At 38.7% G+C, this 20384-nt stretch overlaps 1 protein-coding gene across 1 annotated transcript in view; it reads left to right on the top strand.

Annotated features, from left to right (window-relative positions):
- The first annotated feature begins 311 nt into the window (after positions 1 to 311).
- The window catches only part of LOC127455892 (cadherin-13-like), a 570343-nt gene continuing 550270 nt past the window's right edge, over positions 312 to 20384 (top strand). The window contains exon 1 of the mRNA XM_051724064.1: positions 312 to 482. Within this exon, the coding sequence (XP_051580024.1) occupies positions 438 to 482 (45 nt within the window). The 5' untranslated portion in view covers positions 312 to 437. The remainder of the gene's footprint in view (positions 483 to 20384) is intronic.

Here is a 20384-nt window from a genome sequence, read left to right as displayed (position 1 = left end):
ATGTAATTTTTTAAGCAAAAATGTCTAGTTATTCAGCTACAATACCTTTTCCACTAAGTACTAGCCTACATGGATATGTGATACTTCACTCTTTAAAATGCTTTACTGTTATTGTCTTCTTAACCCAAATATAAAGTTTGAAAATGCATCAGTGAAAGGCAAAGGAATGCATAGATGCTGAATCTGTAACTTGAGCATCAATACAAACACATCAGGTTCATGTGAGCGTCAAAGAAGACCCCCCCCCCCCCCCCCAATAAACCTATTGGTGGTGGACTCGGCGCCCCTATCCAATGCTCTGCTCATGAGGCTGCAGTTCTATTTGGGAAGTTGGCAGCTCGAGGCAGAGGGGCTTTACTCTCGCGACTCTGGAATTATGAACAGAGCTGGTTCGACCAGCACCTTGATTTGAACGTTATTCCCAGTGATCTGAGACCATGGAGTTCGGAACCCGTATTTGCATCGCATTCCTCGTTTCCCAGGTAGGCGCGACAGTTTTTATTTCCCTGTCACCTCCAGGACTATCGCTTGAGCGTTTTATTTAATTGAGGAGGGTCTCAGTTTCATTTTGCATTTATTTATTGTCGGGAAATTGTCAGTGTCAATTGTCAATGTATTTCACGTTTTAAAAACTCATCAAGCAGCAATAGTTGCACTGCGAAACACTTAAAATGCAATGAGAGAGAATAGTGATCAGTGTAATAAAACCCTCGTGTAATATTTATTATTATTATTATTATTATTTATTTATGTATCACAATAACGAGACCGCTAACACATTGAAAATACATAGATTATACAACTACGTTAGATGTTTACTATACGCCGTTCATTTAAATCAGTTTAATGCAATGGGCTCAGATAGGAAAAGGGGCTCAGTGCTAATCACGAGCAAACTCTTGTTTCTGATCGCATTTATATTCCGCTCAGCTCTGAAGTTGAGCGCTCCTTTGGCTCCCTTCATCAGGAGACATTCACATGGCGGTCTGACTCACAGAGCTCTTCTCCATTCAGTGAAGACAGCTGAATCGATTAAGAAACGGAAAAATAAACAAACTATTTAAGACTATAAAGAGAGTCGCCAAAATAAATAATCGATTAACAATTAAAAAGAGCCCTTCTCCGTTCACTAAAGACAGCCGAAACGACTAATAAACAAACTATTTAAGACCAAAGAGTGCCGCTAAAGTGAATAAAGAGCAATTAAATAATACAATAAAAGATTAACGATTAAAGATAGCGCTTCTTCGTTCACTTCAAAGCGGTGAAACAAAATATACGAGACTAACGACTAATAAACAAACAAATAAAACAAGCGATTAAAGAGAGCCCGCCATTCACTTCCAACAGCTGGAATAAAATAATCGCGGCAAACAAGCGATTAATATACAAATAAACTATTCGCGACCGTAGAATTGAATGGAGAGATCGCGTTAGTTGTGCTTGTCTAACAAACGCTTTGCCTTCCTTCAGTTCGTCAATTCGGACTACTATCTTTCCTAAATCAATGCCATTTCGGCCTGGAAGCTCATTTGCAGCGCCAAAAGCTGTCTTAATCAGTTCAGCTGAGGCTGTTAATACTGTAGGACTGTTAATATTGACCTTGTTCTTTTGACGCACTGTTATACTACATTACACCACCCCCTCTGCATTTTGAAATGTTGATATGGCTATTTTTAGGCTATTGCCCAGTCCCTTTTATTTGATATAGAACAACAGGTGTTGTGGTGGTGATTCTAGTTTAAATGGCAAGATTTCTACAGAAAATGATTTAAAATGGTCAAGCACTGTTAATTTATGGTCCTCATACAGTATGCGACTTCTGTAGCCCTTGTCTTGTCTTTAGAGATAACACACATTTGACGTTTCTTGTTAGATAAATGTTATTAATAACTACACTGTAAAAACAAATCCTGTTGTTAAAAAAAAACAAAAAAAAAAAAAACTGCCAGCTGTGTTTGCCAGAATAATTATGAAAAAAATACAGTAAAAATGTAAACAATTTTACAGAACAACCTGTACATTTTACAGTTTAAAACTGTTATAATTTACATGACCACGCTAGTACTGTAGAAAAATTAAAAAATTATGTTAAATGTACAGTAAAAAAAAATAAATAAATAAAAAAAAACATAAACTTTATATTAACCTTCTGAAACTGTCAAAATCTGCGTTTCACTTTATAATGTATTGTTAATCACTGTAAGTTCACCAATAGTGGCTCTTCCATGAGCAATGACCAATAAACATGTAGAGACAGTGCTCAGCGTCACTCACACAAACACTAAACACCATCAGGATAACACAGGTGAAATTTAAATAATGCAGTAAACATTAACTAAACTACATCAAATATAAAACAGAACACCCCAATGTACATACCTGATATTAAAAATAAGAAGCAACATAGCTATTCCCATAAAATATAATGAAATATGATGGGTCACACAGAGAATTCTGTGAATGCCCGATTATTGTTTTTTAATGTAAAAATAACAATAATTTACCGTAAAAAGTACATGTATTTTCTTGTAAAACATAAATTTTTACCATTAATTATACAGGAAAATCATACTTTTACATCTAAAAATGTAATTTTACAACATTTTATTGTAAAACTACTGTATTGTCTTTTAAAATAAATAAAAACAATTTTACTGTATATTTTACAGTTAATAATCATTAATCAATGAACTTTTTTTAAAAAAACATTTAATTTTAGCATTTTTACAGTCTTTTACCATTAAAATTACAGACATTTTTTACAGTATAGCCTATGTGAGGAGTTTGGCTTGATGCAAGAAGTGTCCAATTGCTAGCCATCATTGCATGATTTAACACTTTAGAGTGTATGATTGTGGTGATTTTACTTCATGACTTGAATTTAGCACGCTGTTCCTCTACTGTTATTCATCTCACTAAAAGCTTCAGTCAACTGCATTGTGTGCAGGTTAAAAATATACTTTACTTTTGAGAACTTCGAGAGACCTTTGATTGTGCACTTATTAAGCATTAGTCACATAACAACACTTCTCAGATGCCTCATTGGGCTTTTACATTCATAACTGTGAATCATCACTGTGCTCTGTATCCTCAGGGAGCCTGCCAAGATTACAATTTATTCCTTGTAAGCAAGCTATTGTCTTTGGCTCCTAATAAACAGATTTGTAGTTCTAAATAGAGTATAGCCTCATACATTCTATTATAGATGATCATCTCACTCTCACATTCTACCTGGCCAACGGTGCAAAATCCCCATTTTCCTCTCTGGCTCAGTGTGTGATCAAGTGAAAAGGATCTTATTTATAGTCGTGCAGGTAGGGCGACGAAGTTTCTCTTGTGTATCAGAGGCCGTGAATTCCCCCCTCTATAAATCCCAGTTTCCAAAATGAAACGTTAAGCAGTCACTGCGATGATTCAGAATAAGCTCAGCATACCCGTGAGGTGCAGACATTTATCTCTCCCCCCCCCCATTGCTTTTGTGTTTTATTTTATTTACTTATCTATTTACCCGGTGTCCTCCAGCACAGCTTTGCATGGTGTTAGAAAATGGAAAAAGAGAGAAAGAAATGGAAAGGAAATAATTTACCTCTCTTGTTGTAAGATCCCTAAGTGGAGGATACCTAGGGAAGGAACATACAGTACAGCCCTATATCTCAAGTAATAGATAAGTCAGTGCGGCCATTTAAAATCGAGAGAAGTAGTTGTTCTCGCCACGAGTTTGCAGTGATAAGCAAATTTGCTCTACATCTTGTTGAGGCTACTGTAAGCCAAACTTAACACTTTTGAATTGCTATCTGCATCACTTTCCTGCTTGGCAAACTTGTTCTGCAGCACTGACGGCAAGTGTAGGTACACCTGTAATTGCACGGCAGTTGAATTCTACAGTATGTTGATGTGCCAAGTTGCTAAACTCCCCCCTTATTGACAAGTTAGGGACACATCCCACTCTGTATTTTCTCATTACTCCTTGTTTCTTGTCTCTCTTATGTTAAAATAGTGTAAATCAGTCCTGCTCACTCACAGCCATATATATATATATATATATATATATATATATATATATATATATATATATATATATATACATCAACCATCAGAATGGTGAAAAAATTTGATCTCAGTGATTTCGACCATGGCACGTTTGTTGGTGCCAGACAGGCTGGTTTGAGTATTTCTGTAACTGCTGATCTCCCGGGATTTTCACGTACAACAGTCTCTAGAGTTTACTTAGAATGGCGGCAAAAACAAAAAAACATCCAGTTCTGCGGGCGGAAATGCCTTGTTGATGAGAGAGGTCAACGAAGACTGGCCAGACTGGTTCGAGCTGACAGAAAGGCTACGGTAATTCAGATAACCACTCTGTTCAATTGTAGCAGAATAGCATCTCAGAATGCACAACACGTTGAACCTTGAGGCTGATGGGCTACAAAAGCAGAAGACCACGTCAGGCACTTTATTAGGACCATAGTGTTCGATAGCTAAATCTCTACCAGCTAGCACATTTCTGCTGTCACACAGTATATACCGGCATACCAGCCAGCCTTAACTGATAGCATACATTTTGATGACAGCACATATTTTATTCTCATTATACATCAGTTTTAACAAGAGAGATGTGCTGCTGTAGCCTAGTGTCATCTATATTTCTTGCAAGGGTAACAGGTGCACAAGCAGTATAGAACTCAGATACACACATTGCACCAGCCGGGCACAACAAACACACACACACAATCACAATCACACTTCCCCCCTTAGCCGAAAAGCCTACAGGCAGTCATGCAAAAGGGCTGGCTTCAGCTGTGTCCACTCTCTGTGTCTGGGGTGCTCATAACCAGCAACAGAGCTGCTATATATATATATATATATATATATATACATATAGTATCCCTGCTCTGTGAATGACGACTTAAGGTAGCAACCATGTTGCTCCGAATTTCCTCTCCAGAGTAACGGCACCAAAATGCGAAGCACCATCAAGACTCCAAGCTTTTTAATGGCGATGTAAACACTGCAGCTAAATGCATTCAAGCTATGCATTTTATCAGTATGTGTGTTTCCTGGGAATATAATCCACAATCTTGGATTTCCTAATGGCATGTTCTATCTGTTGAGCTACAGGAACACTCCTGCATCTTAATTTGTTTGTCACTGCCAAGACTTTGCAGTTTATGTGACCAATGTCTCAAATTTAATCCACTGCTGAAACAAAACTTTAAATGCAATCAAATATTTTAGGGTCTATTGTATTATTTCTCTGTGTCCCCACAATGCCCTCGAGTGACCTTGTACTGGAACACAAAGAATTTGGGAGGTTTGGTTCTGTTTAACCTTACAGAGCTGTTTCTGTGACTCGTACTTTAATATGTGAAGTGCGGCATTAAGAGGAAGCTTGTCTTAGCAGAGTGAGAATTTCTTGATTAATTCACACACTAGCTGTTGAGCACAATATGGTAAATGAAGGTCTGATAATGATGGAGATAATGAGAGCACCCAGTCATTAGTGCTGCATTGGATCTGAATGGATCACTCCCCGTGCCGACCCTCATTTGTACTCGCCACCCATCCTCTGCCAAGGTCACTGCTTTTCTGCACGGGTTAGGTTTGATTTTGCCTTAATTGCATGACTCCTTCCTAGGAGCTATGTTGTGCATGCATGTGCTACAGCTGATTGTGAAGAATGGGTGATTACAGAATGGTCCTGTTAGTTATGTTGCCTCTCAGAGTCTCAGAGGTCAGGGTTTGGTGACTATTAGCATTTTGTTTGGTTCCTGGAATGAGAGAGCAGAGCACTTGGTGTAGAAAGAGATTTATTGTGCTGTTTGATGTGGAAGGATTGAATTTGAGACACAAATTGGTGTGTTTGTACTGATGTGTGGTAGACGCTAAAGACTTGGGTAATGGTAAAGATATATCAAAGCAGAGAAATTTACTGAGCTTTTTGGAATTTGAAAAGCTGGGAGAAAGATGTCAAGAATTTGTACCATCTTTTGTATCATCTTGTTTGTAATGGTCGAAACTACTTGGACTTTAAAAGCATTGACTATTTAGACTTTAAAATGTTTTGAAGACTCTCAGAAATGCAAACTCTCAAAAACACAGACCACTTCATCTTTTCCTCCCATTGTGATTGTGGTTCAGTGGTTTACAGTAAATGGACTGGAGGGTCAGTAGGAGAACTTACCCAGCTCAGACATACTTCAACCTTTTGAATAACCCCAGTACTCATGTTTCCTATTGCCCCTATAGACCCATAAAACTCATTGATTAGCCTAAATGTACATTATGTGGTCTTGTTGTGATAGAGACATAGTGAAAGGTTCTCTCTTTTCTTTCTCCTTATCATTATGATGTTAGAATTTTCAGTTGAGGGTGAACTATTCCTTTAAAAAGAAAGCAGGGATGGAGATAAAAGATAATGATCCCCCAGTAGATAAAGTCATACAGTAACTGATTGAGAAACAGTGACAATCTGGGTAAAATAAAAGCTCACTTGTGTTCCCGCTTTATTTTTATTTTTATTTTTTTGGGTGTTAGGTTTAGCAGAAAGAGATCTTACTCTGCCAGCCTTCTCATTTTACATGGTTCCACCCATCTCTTCCTGTCCTGAACGTCCTTCTTTCCCGCCTTTCCTGTCTATCTCCACTCTGTTTGCAGAGATCATCCCTCCATCAGGCAGATAATTGCAAGGAGCCACAAAAGCCTGGATCTTCTAATCCACTTCTCAAACACACTGTGTTGCATGCAATGCATGCAAAAAGTCCCTGGATCCGTATCTCCCCATCTCTCCTACTGAAACAAAAACTGTATAGAATTCTTCCAAAAGCATAGAAACGATCAGCATGGCTCATGAATATTAATTCAGTGATGTAGCATTTGTCCATAAAGGTTTATAAAAAATACTTATATAGTTGGCTCTGCATAGTAAGCAGGGATAAGAGAAAGTATTTTACTGTAAAACTTTTTTTCCTACAAAGTGGAAGGGGTGAACTTATGTTAAAATGTTATATATTATAAATGTTATAATGGCTATTTACATATTTATTCATAGGCAGTTACTGCTAGATTCTTCTTTTACAATCGAAAACAACCCTGTCGGTTTAGCCTGCACATACCGATCCAAATGTAATTGCAATGACTCATGCAGTAAACACGGAAGGTACTATCTGTGACACTGGACTTCCTACTCAGTAGTTGCAAGCAGTAATTTAATGAATGATATCTGTGTGGTGTTTTTTCACATATGACTTTGTGTGTTGGTGCACTGTGACCTGTGGAGTCAGATACAATATGGGGATTGGTATCAAAGACATGCATACATACACAGATTTCACAGTGAGAACAACAGAATGTCATGGTCAACATGATATGTATTTATCTCGGGATGCTTATGCTGCATTATTCCTTATGTATTAAAAAAGGGGCAGAGAATACTAATGGCAGAAGTGTTGACAGTGTGACAAAGAGGTGCTCTGCACCCCAAGCAAGAGGCTCGGGGAGTGTGTGTGTTCTTTTGAATGAGAGAGATGCATTTTGTTGGGTATGATTGATGACAAGCAAAGAGATAAATGGAAGGCAGTGATCTGCATCTCTTGTGATAAGACGGCTGGATTTAGCTTGGTCAAGCAGTCATTCTGACTGTTGACCGTTACATTAACTTTTATGCATTTGGCAGACATTTTTATCCAAAGCGACTTAGAGTGCATTCAAACTGTGAATTTGATCTATGTATGTGCATTACCTGGGGCTCAAACCCAAGACTTTGGCATTGCTAGCAACAGTTGAGCTACAATAACACACTTCAAACACATGCAAGGATATGCATTAAAATGTGCATTAAAATGTGTTATCAATGACTTTATGCCTCATTCTATGAGCAGAATTCACATGAGGTCAGTAAAAGAAGCTGTTTTAACCACTCAATGATGATTTAAAGTTTTATATATATATATGCAGTAGAAAATGTTTAATTTGTCTTGTGTAGATTCTACACTCTGTTATTGTAATTTATAATGACACTGATACAACTGCAAAGATAGGTTTATAAAAGAGAATACAGACACAAGAATGGTTATGGAGGATTATCTTACTTTAGGCGGATGTGAGAATGGCTTTCTCTGCAGATGACACATGAGTGAATGTGCACTTGAGAGTATGAGTAGATTTTAACTTTTGTAGACTAATAAAATAAAATAAAAATCACATGACATGGTCTTTCAGCTGTTGAATACTGACTGAAAAATGTAAGCAAAGTAGTAGGTGGAGCTTCAGGTCACACCCACCGATGACCAGTTGCATCTCAGGGTCATTATTTAGTGTGGGGCACAAACAATCACTTAACAATCAATTATTTGACCGATCTTTGAAACACTGATGAATAGTTCCAAATTCTGTCCATCATTTTGACAGATAAAAAAGAAGCAAGAAGAACGTTTTAACCTAGTGCATCAGTTTTGACTTCACTCTTTTTCCCTCACATTCCCACTGTACATGTGCCCTGTTTATTCCCTGGTGTTAATATGTATATAAGATGCGTATTAACTGGCGCCATCATCATTTACACCTGGTTTTGTGCATCTCTTTTGTGTTTGGATTTTGAGTAGAGGGTATCTGATTTCATGACTGCATACATCAATCATTACTTCAGTGTTTTAATGTATGATAATAAAGCGCACAATGCATAATAACAAAAAGAAAAAACAAAAAAGCAGCGCATCAATTCAGCCAATTATGCATGCATTTAATGTAAGCGCAAACATCGCGTTTAGAGCAGAATTGACCGTTATTTTAGTGGAGTAACTGTGTTAACTGAGCTTCACAGATGTGCTTTCATGTTACACTTTATGTTCACATCAGGGACTATGAAGTTCTGTGAACCTCTGAACATGATGCCACACAAACATCCCTAATAATTTAATCTCAGCACAAAACATTACTAAGACGTGCACATTCACATCAAAAAGCTCAAGTAAACTGTGAAAGTAAATCACAAATAGGCAAATTGTCAAAGGGTGTGCATATTATCTCACTAACTCGAATGAACAGCATAACAAAACTTATCAAAACGACAGACTTCCAATATTTAGCAGTCATTGTAATGTAATACAGACCAATGCATAAACACAACACCTCAACGTAATGGCATACAGTTCATTGAAATAATGAATGGTGCACTTTAACTAATCCAACCAGCAGCGTATTGTAAAACAATTAAATTTTAAAATTTACCAATGAAGTTCTCTACGCAGGTCTGCAGTCAAGAGCAGTGACTTCCGATGCTTATGTCAACAGCTGACATAAATATGATCGAAGCTTTTGATTGGCTCAGGGGAAAAGGCAGACTAGCCCCTCAGGCCATCACTGAATGCTCGTTGCACATGCGCTTGACGTTCTCCAGATCTCCACACATAGCAAATGAGAACAATTAAATGGCTTTTATGCAACATACCTTAATAATAATAGAATTTTATTAAAATAATATATACTTTTTTCTTTTATAATGGACATAAAACACATTTAAGTTACAAAAATATATTATTTCTTAAAATAAATTTAAGATGATGCCATGCAATTTGCACAACAGCACCACCTCTGGCAGGGCTTAGCCCCACTTGTCCCTAATGTAGAGACGCTGCTGCTGATGACGTGGACCAATGGCAGCAAGAAGGTGTTTAGCAGCCGGTTAGAATTTTTCCTAAAAGTTTGCCAAGGCGAGCTGTTCTGAACCACTGAAACGAACGTAAAAACACCTTTTTTTGGCCAGATTTTGTTCTAAATGATGTACACTTTTGTTCTTCAATTTTGTATGAAGTATATCTGGGCCTTAAGACACAATTTAAGCTAAGAAGGTGTTTTTAGCCTAAGAAGTTATATTTGTAACACATTTACATTTGCACACACCTATAAACATGCAAAAGTATTGAAGAACATATTAGCGAAGCCGATTGATATGATATTTGGTCAATTTGCAATTATCGGCATTAGTAGGTAACCATGCTTACGTATCCAGTTAAGAGAAGTGGTAGCTCTACCAACAGCTTAGTCAAAGAATAATAAGCATTCTGTTTTCAAATAGTTTTCACTGAATTTTGAAGAAAAATGATTTGCTTCATCAAATTTGCTTCATGGTTCAATTGCATTATTTTGTGTGCATTTAATTTGTTATTATTAAATTGTATTAAGTGTATATCGGCTGTTCTCGGGATTTGCATCAGCCATTGAACTGATCATATCAGTGGGCGGACCACTACACAAAATCTGGCATCGACCCTATCTAGAATGATAGATTGCATCTTTTCCACATAATGCAATTGGATGGAGACATTGAGCGCTTTGATTTACGTCTTCCTGGCGCATTGCTGTTTTTTGCATTAACCACAGATGATCAAATTAGCCTTAGAATCAAAGCCTCCCCTGACTCTTTTATGCTTTTGCATTGATCTCTTCCCTAAATTGCACTAACACCTCTCTCCCTTCTATAGAGCCGTGTCTCATACAAGGCTCAGGTAAATGGCAGAGACGTGAAGGGACATCATGTTCTACAGCTCTCTCCCTCTCTCTGCCAGCTCCTTCTGTTTTCTTTAATTTGCCATGATTCACAGCATATCGTCTCAACGAAGTGCCACATCTGAGAGAGGGCAAATCAATCTCTGCTCTGCAATCTGCCCTCTCCCCAATCTCAAAATCCACAGTACTCAATCCCTCCATCTAGATGGCGATATAGTGCCAGCAATTCTGAATGCACAGTGCAGCAGCACAATACAATAGTTTAACAAACAACAACAGTTGAATGTCGGCACCATGGCAAGAATAGGTTTGCCAAATATTCTGAAAGAATGTTGGATTTACATCATGCTGTTATACACAACATATCAGAGGAAAATAAGTCACCTATTGTAGTTTTATTCATTCAGTGCCAACTTCGAGTCAAGTGGATTCAGTGGAACATGCCTGCATATCTCGCATTTTTTTTAATTATAATTTAAAAAAAAACGTTAGCTTTCAGCTTACCTACACTTTACACTTCACACTTTAAAAAAACCCCAAAAAACACATTTTAAGTCATGCATTGAGAACAAACCGAGTGCAAATTGAGTCGATGTCTATGCAGATCTGCACATGTATTTAGCAGTGAATTAAAAAAGGAATGAATTGTGAGTGTGAAACACCCTACAGTATACTCAAGATCTAAGCTCCTCTCTCATAAAGACCCAACCTCCTTTGAAGTAGTGTGTTGAGTCCTAAGAAAAGACGACAAATCCTCTATCCGGAGCAACCTTTTCTTCTCTGCTAAGAAAACTGGCATGATGCTGACGTGGCAAGCAATTCGTTGATTAGCGTATCAACAATCTCACTGTGTGTTAGTGTTTAAGCGGCTTTACAAGGCTATTTTTGGGGAATGTGTGCTGTTTTTGTGTATCGTTGTGACGGAATGTATGGACACAATTCCCAACTCTGTTTGAATGTGCATTTCTGGAGTTGGGTGTCAGGCGAATTGGCCCTCATCCTCTTAACCTGTCACACACATATACACACAGCATGGTGCTGTCTCCTTCTCTCTCTTTTTTACTGTGTATCTATCTCTCTCTCTTTCTCTGTCTCATGTAGAGTCACAGAAAGTCCCTAAAGGCACAGATTAGTTTCTGTGAAGACTTTATAACCAGAACTTTTGAAAGGGTTGACAGCCCTGTGAAGACCTCATTAGACCTCAAAATGAAGTAGGATGGATGTACTTTATTGAAAGTATTGAAGTAAGGACTTAATATAGACCTCAAAAATGTCTTCCTGCATTTGTAATAAGAAAAACAAGTGGAAAGAAGAAATAATTATTTGTGTTGAAGACCCACTTGAGTCAGACATCACTACTGAAGTGCAAATTAAGATTGTCTGAACTTCATACCCACCTGATCTGCAAAGCAAGTGGTTTCATTTAAATAAAACTGAAAGTGGTATTGTGCAACATTTAGCCTTTTGTTTGGCAGGTAAACATGTACAGTTTGTTTGAAAAGTAAAATTAGTACTGCCGCTCCCTATACGCATATTATGCAGTCTGCTTAGGGCACCAACTCCCTAGGGGGCACCAGAAACTCCATCGGCTGCCCTTCCTCGCACATTATGCATTATTCAAGAACTTGATCTTAACCCATTGGCAAATATATATTTTTTCCTGTTATAAGCATAAAAATGACTAAATTTAGTTAGATTTCTCTGAAAACAAGACAACATTTCTGATGTCATTTTGCTTTTACTGGAAAAACAAAACAAAAACATTCAGATTTTTTGCAGTGTTGCTGATTTTAGCTGGTTTAAGCTGGTCTCCCAGCTTGGCCAATCTGGTGCTCAGCTGGTTTAGATAATCGGCCAGCTCGTCTTCTAGCCTGACCCAATGAAAAGTCACCAAAACCCCTCTAAAACTAGCAAACTGACCATTCTGACCAGGATCGGAAACCAGCTAAGACCACCAAACCATCTCAGCAAACCAGTTTAAGTAGTTTTTTTCTTCTTCGGGATGTCATTATATGGTTTGAGCAATCCCATCTGCAAAGTTTGAATGTGTAGAGGTGGGCTTCCTGCAAATATGCATTGCATAAGATTTGGTTTTCATTAGAATTTCATGTCTAGGCTGTTATATACTCTGCTCACTCTGCACGCTTTGCAGGGCACAATTTTACGCTCCTTTGGACCCACATGGACGGGCTAATCCTCACCTCTCTGTTTGCCAGCTATCACACTGTCCAAGCGATACGCAAGCTAGACGGTTAGCAGCATCTCTCCATCTCACTGTGCCGAAATGGATGGCACATGTCATGTCCTCTGTCAACTTTTTCGACATGTACACATACCCACAAAATACACAAACTGTCAATCTGCACAAGAATTCCAGACTGTTTATTCTTCTGCACTTCGACTGAATCAATGGGAGATAATTTGGTGCTTCACAGTGCTAACAGAATATGAGACGAACAGCAAAGCGGAGGAAAATATCATCCTCATTCTCTGTGACTTCAACACTTCATTGAAATGCCAAATGGCCCTGTTTACTTAACAAGGCAAATACGGGCTGATTGTCAGACAGAGTGACTGTTAACCTTCATAGCACATCTTCAAACAATGAACTTGGTAACTCATTTAGTCTTGCGCGGACGAATTCTTGTGTTACTGCCAATTAAATTCTGCCTGGTTCACTGTTGTAACCGAAATGCTCAATTTCTGATTTGCCTCATTTGATCGGTGGAGCGTGCACATCGGCTACGGGCTTCATGAACACAAGCCCCTGTCATCTCGATTTGCCGTTAATCTCTTCCAATTAAGCCATGTTTTTTTTTATTTCCTGTGGCTTTCAGTACAGTATCAATCTATAGATATCTGAATTAGAGGCAGACCTTCCCCTCCGAGCTGTCATACCTAACGGATATCCATTCAGCATGAAAAAGGGAGGGAAGAATAACAACACTCTAATTCTGCTCAGCGAATATTTAGTCTTTTACCAATTAAAGTATCTAGGTACTACACAGCTGTTCTGCCAGCCAATGACTGGTTCTGGTATGACGTGTTGGCTGCAGAGAATGCTTGATAGTCATGTGATGATCATGTCCTCAAGAGACCAAGCAATTATAACAAAAAAAGAAACAGCTGTCATCATATGTCTTTTTAAAAACTGAGTTTGAGCCAGTGGCATTTCCAACCATCATAGTACGTCCTGTTTTAGTGACCTCCACTTGTAGACCCTCATTTCTCTAGAGTTTGGCAGGTAGAAGATTTATTGTGTCTGTAAATATAGGCAAATGTGCATGACAGTTACAACAACTGGCCATGATGGCCTATTTATAGGATCTCTTAATGAGTTGGGATTTAGCTTGGCAACTTCAGGAGCACTCAGATGCATAGTTGGAGAGCACTTACAATAAGGGACGTATCCTATTTCATGGTTATTTTTCAATTATTTATTATTGGTGTAGTTTCACTGTAAAATATGAAGTGTGTGATTTCTACCCCACTTGCTGCTCCAAATGGAATTGCAAAAATAGTAATTGTTTCTAAACAGGTTTCCCAAAGTTTCCTGCTGCATCTACAACTCCATCTTCCATTGGCTAACTAAACAGGTAGTTCTGCCCCAAACTCTCGCCATTGGGCAAGCCAAAAGGTGACACATTCTCAAACAATTAGAGCAATGATTTGATAGCTCCACTGATGCACAGTGTTTGCACTTTTTAGGGAAATCAACACACTAATGGCTCACATATAATTGTTTTTGCACGTTAAAGCTAAAATTATTTCTCACATCCCAGCTTTTGCAGTCAATATGCAGTCAACTGTAAGTAAGCCACTTGTAGCTTGTAACACTATTTACCTCCTCCATTGGCTTGACCAATGGTGTGAGTTTGTGGCGGGACTGCCTGTTTGTACAGCCAATGGAAGATGGGGAAGTTTTCTGGAATCTGTTTGAAAACAGTCATAATTTATTACATTTTGATTGGTGACTCTAGTGGCAGAAACTTTAACTTGGGATAGAGAAAATCTTTTAACATTGGAAAAACACTTCGCCTTTAAGTATCACTGTTTGATGCTTAGAGGAATGTGGGGATCCTTCTTTAATTAGGCTTAGTGTTAAATGCTTATTTGAGTAAGCATTGTGCCCAGTTGTATTGAACCTGGACTGGACCAAGTTGTTGCACATGGCATCCATAGTCTCTTATTACCGAGGAGACAATTTGGAGCCACTTGAGGCCATGTGGCTTAATGCAGCAGAAAAAATGGCCATTAAACATGTCCGGGGTGAGAGATTCTCTCTATGTCCTTGGCAGTATTTTTAGGCTAGTGTGAATGCAATCTCTGAGTCTGCGCCTGTTCCACGGCCATGAATCCCTCGCTTCTGCACCTGACAGAATGAAGAAAGTTGCTTTATTTTCTTAATGATCTGTTTACTCAGGCATGTTTACGTGTAGCCAGTGGGTCACATTCCTGTGTGTTTTCATTAAATGGCTCTAGATTCCACTGCGCAGATGCAAGAAACCTAGCCGCAGCATCCTCACTCCAAAAACCTACTGTTGACTTCTCTTTCCAGCAATTTCTCCCAGTTTTTCTCAAATTTTTTTTTCTCATGCTATTTTTTACTCTCTATATTTCCTTTCCTGTTCTTTCAAATGGCTCCTGAACATTAGAACAGGTGGAAAGAGCAAAAATGTAATCCTCCCTTTAATTTAAGCAAAAATGTAATCCTCTACCAACAGTCTTGAGGTAATCTTTACAAAAAAGTTCTTTGGAAATGCCATGGTATTTGTTGGTAATATCACAGTATTGTTGGTAGTATCAATTGTGTAGCAGAAGTGCAATGCATAAAATCATTCAGATATGGGTCAGGAGCTTCAATTAATGTACACATCAAAATTAGAATGGGGAAAAAATTTGATCTCAGTGATTTCGACCGTGGCATGTTTGTTGGTGCCAGATGGGCTGGTTTGAGTATTTCTGTAACTGCTGATTGCCTGGGATTTTCATGCACAACAGTCTGTAGAGTTTACTCAGAATGGTGCCAAAAAACAAAAATATCCAATGAGTGGCAGTTCTGCAGAGAGAAATGCCTTGTGAATGAGAGAGGAGAATGGCCAGACTGGTTTGAGCTAACTGAAAGGCTGTGGTAACTCAGGTAACCACTCTGTATAATTGTAGTGAGCAGAATAGCATCTCAGAAGAGCTTCTCAGGCGGATGGGCTGCAACAGCAGAAGAGCATGTCGGGCACTTTATTAGGACTATAGTGTTCCTAATAAATTGCTCAGTGAGTGTACATTGTACTTCAATGAATACCATGGTATTACCATGGTACATCTAAAAAAACAAAACAAAAAAACAGTAATACCATGATACTTTTTTATAAGAAAACATATACAGAAGGAGAATAAAATAGAGGGAGATACAGAGAGACAGAGGTTATACAGAGGTGAGAGTATTTCTGGTGTACGGCTACCTGCAGGTGATGGGTGGATTGCTTGATTGGGGGAAGGTGAATTGTGGCTATGCAATGGGCCCTGACAGGCACACCTCTCAGCTGTAGATTTACCTACCAACTTTCCTATGCAGAGCGGAAGACAATCAGCTCGAGCCATTGAATATTTATTCCGCAGATGATGGGAATGGTTGATTAAGGGGGTATTCTGGATTTACTCTGTGTTTAGAAGTTAAAGTAAGAGCTTGAGGGGACAAGAAATAATGTGACCCCCTCCCTCTCAATTTCCGTTCTCTTTTGAATTTGTAGAAAGGTCATTTATCCATGCTGCCTGGAGGCAAGTGACAGCATTGAAATAAATCCATGTGCAGCTCTATACCTGTACACAAAAATCCCCTGCTTTACCACAACCAGACTCAGTTCGGCTAGAGCACTTTGACTTTGTCATACAGGAAGTGTTTAAATGAATGAATAATGGGTGTGCAGCCAGAAAAAAAGCTTTCACTTGACACTTGTTCGGCTGATTTTCATTCTGGCCATCTTGCATCAATTCAAATCTCTTTCCCAGAAGTAATTTACCTCGCTATCTACTTCATCAAGTATTGTGGGCTAGCTCAGAGATTAGATCATTCCCGCTCCCTGCTTACTCAAGACAGCTTCAAGATTTGCATAAAGTACTAGTACAGGTGTTTCTGGGAAGGCATCCAAATCCTGAGCAAGAAATAAAGCTCTCTCATCATTATGATCTTGTAATAGGGCCTCCACATTGATTATTTGTATTCACTTTTTTTTTAATTTATTTTCCATATTTGACTCATCACTTACAATATTGATGAGATGTTCAGAGTGTTTTGACCATGCATAATTTGTGAGGAAACGTTCTGATGCTGTTTCAGAGAAAATTCACCCATAGCATCTTTTTCTAAAGCAAGAGTTGCATTGTCAATAACCCACTCTTTCCTCAGGCATGCTATTGGTTTTGTGCTTTTATGGTTGGCCAACAAGACAAAGATAAAGTCTAAAGGATGCTGTCATTTGCAGAGAATGCACTGTCTGGGAGTTACAATGCTGTGGACTGCAAATCACAAAACATCAAGTTAATAGGACGTTCAACCATCTTATGGCTTATTGTTTGCCTCTTTTTGAACCCTTTCCTTGTATTGGACCATTCCTCTTATTTACTGCTGATTTGTGTCAGCAGACCTTTTCAATATACACTCACTGAGCACTTTATTAGGAACACCTGAAAAACCTACTTATTAATGTGATTATCTAATCAGCCAATGGTGTGGCAGCAGTGCAATGCATAAAATCAAGCAGATATGGGTCAGGAACATCAGTTAATGTTTACATAAAGCATCAGAATGAAAAAGTTATAATAATAATAAATAAAATAAAATAAAGTAAAGATAGTGATTTCAGTGATTTTGACCGTGGCATGATTGTTGGTGGTAGATGAGCTGGTTTGAGTATTGCTGTACCTGCTGATCTCCTGGGATTTTCATGCACAACAGTCTCTAGAGTTTACTCAGAATGCTGCCAACTTCCAGTGAGAGGCAGTTCTGCATATGGAAATGCCTTGTTGATGAGAGAGGTCAACAGCAGGGGCAGACTGGCCATAGGGAGATCCGTGACTTTTCCCAGTGGGCCGGCCGTGAAACGGGGCCGAATGGGCAAAGATAAGCTGAAACGGGCTGCCACATTATGCAGAACGTGCCGCGAATCGCCAGACTGGTTTGAGCTGACAGAAAAGCTACGATAACTCTGATAAACACTCACAATACAGTTTTACAATTTACAATTTTAGTGAGCAGAATAGCATCTCAGAATGCACAACACGTCGAACCCTTGAGGTGGATGGGCTACAACAGCAGAAGACCATGTCAGACAATTTATTAGGACCATAGTGTTCCTAATAAAGTGCTCAGAGAGTATATGTCATATATGATCAATGACATTACTGTTAGCTTTAGATATTCATTAATCTTAAAGGGATAGTTCACCCAAAAATGAAAGTTCTGTCATATTTTACTCACCCTCTTGTTTTTTTCTTGATGAAATGTCCCTTAAAATATATAGAATGCTCCACTGATATGAATTAATTTTTTTCTTTTTAAATAGAAAAGTATCCAGTTCTGAGAAAATGTCTGACTTTAAGTAAAATGACTATGAGAGGGACAACATGTAATTAAATTATTAGGCTTTATTTCTAATGCTTTTACCACTCACAGAGTTGAAACAGTACCATGTAACAAGTAGTGGCTATACCTCATGCATTGTTAGTAGAATGCAAATTTAGTACTTTGATTAAAATCACATAATTGGAGCCACTTATCGTGGCTAATCCAGTTATGTTTTCACTCAAAAGTAATGGAATGTAAATGCACTGATTGAGATGGCACCTCACACCTCACAAGTTTTGTGAATCAGATTAAAAAAATAAAATTAGCTGCTGTTTGATGTTGCACTCACTTGTATTGTTTTCTGCTGTGGTTTTTATCGCAACAACAGGAGCACAGGGCTAATAGTCAGCCCTGCCACAGGGAATAACAAATTGCACTTGTGTTTGAGTTTTGTTACGCAGCTGCATAAAGAGTCAGAATTTCAACATAGTCTGAGCTGTTAGACAGCCCATCATGCTTTGAAGATGCTGGAGTCTGGGCTGAGGGAGAAACAGACGTGCACTGGTTGGGTTATGGTGAGATGGGAACAGTGTCTACAATGTAAATGGAGTTTTGATGTTTGAATATATAGAAATCACTCTGGTTGATTTTTAAATTGAATTCAGAAAATGGAGGTTCTCAATGCTAAAAACGTGTTCTCGTCCTTGTGAAAATCAGTCTTGTCTAACTGCCTTGAAAGAGCAAACTAGGAAGACTTGAGTACGTAAAATGCATCTAGTTTTGAGATGTGCTGCGATATGTACATTAAACAACCTTTTAACTATTTCATTTTTAAGTGGGTGATTGTGATAAACAAGAATGTAAGAACACCAAAGAACGGACATTGAGAAAAATGTATCTCTCGCATCGCCTTCCGCAAAGAGTCGTGTACAAGAAAGCAGCAGGATTTTGGGTGTACGAGCACCTGTAGCGCCACTAGCAAAACCGCCTGCGATTTGCTTCATGCAGATGTCTGCAGCTTCATGATTCATGATGTAGGAAAACGGATAGCCACAGATTAATATTGTGGAGGATTAGAGTTTAAGAGATTTAATGCTCAGTGCAATGAAAATGCAACCTATGGAAGGCTAGTTCTTTCAATTAGTCAGCCTTCCAATTAGACTTTGGGAAATGTTTAATGTTACTTGAATTGGTGCTATTTTAGTGCATTTCTATGTTTATACTGTGAAAGGCTTTGTTTGGAAAATGTTAACAAAGCATTATATTGTAACAATTTGTTTTCTTTCCTAAGATGGAAATAAATTCATTTTGACAGGAAAAGTATATATAATGTCAAAGTATATATAGTACACTTTCAAAATCGTTGATTAATCACAGTTACCTAAAAATTATGCGATTAATCATGATTAAAAATGTTAAACGACTGACAGTGTAATCGGTCCTGCTTGACCCGCTCCGACCGGGACTCCAACCAGCGTCTCTGGCATGGGAGGCGGGCGCGCTAACGAGGAGGCTAAAGGCTACAGCCTCTAGCGTCAGTCGCTAGTGCACCTCTTGAGGCCAAGGGAGTGAGGTTTCACACACTGCACAGCACGTACCAGCTGGCACCCGTTACAACTTCACTAGAAAAAATTCATCCAGGAGAGAGATTGTGGTGTTTGTAAGCATGCAGGCATGGTTTCAGAGGTTTGATGAGGATTCTAGAGGCAGGAAGGGCAAAAGAGCAATGGAATTCTTGAGGGAGACAGTTGCCCGCCTATCCCAAAGAAAAGGTCAGATAAGGTGAGGCTTCTGTGTGTACGTGTTGAGGAAAACAGGGAAAGAGCGTGTTACAGAGATAGGTCAGTGTGAAAGGACAATCCATGGGGATTGCTGATTGGTGTTTAAGAGAGTCTGGAGTGTGTCTGGGTTTTTAACTCCTCTATGCAGCCAAGTTTGAGCTCCGGTCCCCTGAGTCCAGCATTAGGCAGAGAGACGAATCTTAACCAACAACACTTAGCCTCTTCATGGACACTTTACTGTAATGTGTGTCACCTTGTAGCAAAGCCTGTGGTCTGACAACCCTTTGATTACTAGAAGAGAATGTCAGCTGAGGAGATGTGGAGGAGTGGACAGGATATGAAAAGGGCAGTTTTTGAAAATGAAAAAAAAAAACAAAACTCAGTATATTTGAAGGTGAATTTTCAAGGATATAGGCTTATGGTTGTTGAGTAAGGTGGGGCAAAGATATATCAGGAGCAACAGGTGCACCTGCAGGATTTAATCTGAGGGTATGCACAGAAATATGCCTAATAAACCTTATACCTGGGGGGTCCAG

The sequence above is a fragment of the Myxocyprinus asiaticus genome, chromosome 18 (genome assembly GCF_019703515.2).
Source record: "Myxocyprinus asiaticus isolate MX2 ecotype Aquarium Trade chromosome 18, UBuf_Myxa_2, whole genome shotgun sequence".
Lineage (NCBI taxonomy): Eukaryota > Metazoa > Chordata > Actinopteri > Cypriniformes > Catostomidae > Myxocyprinus > Myxocyprinus asiaticus.
Note: the sequence above shows the minus strand (reverse complement) of the source record. Positions and strands in the feature narration are given on the sequence as shown.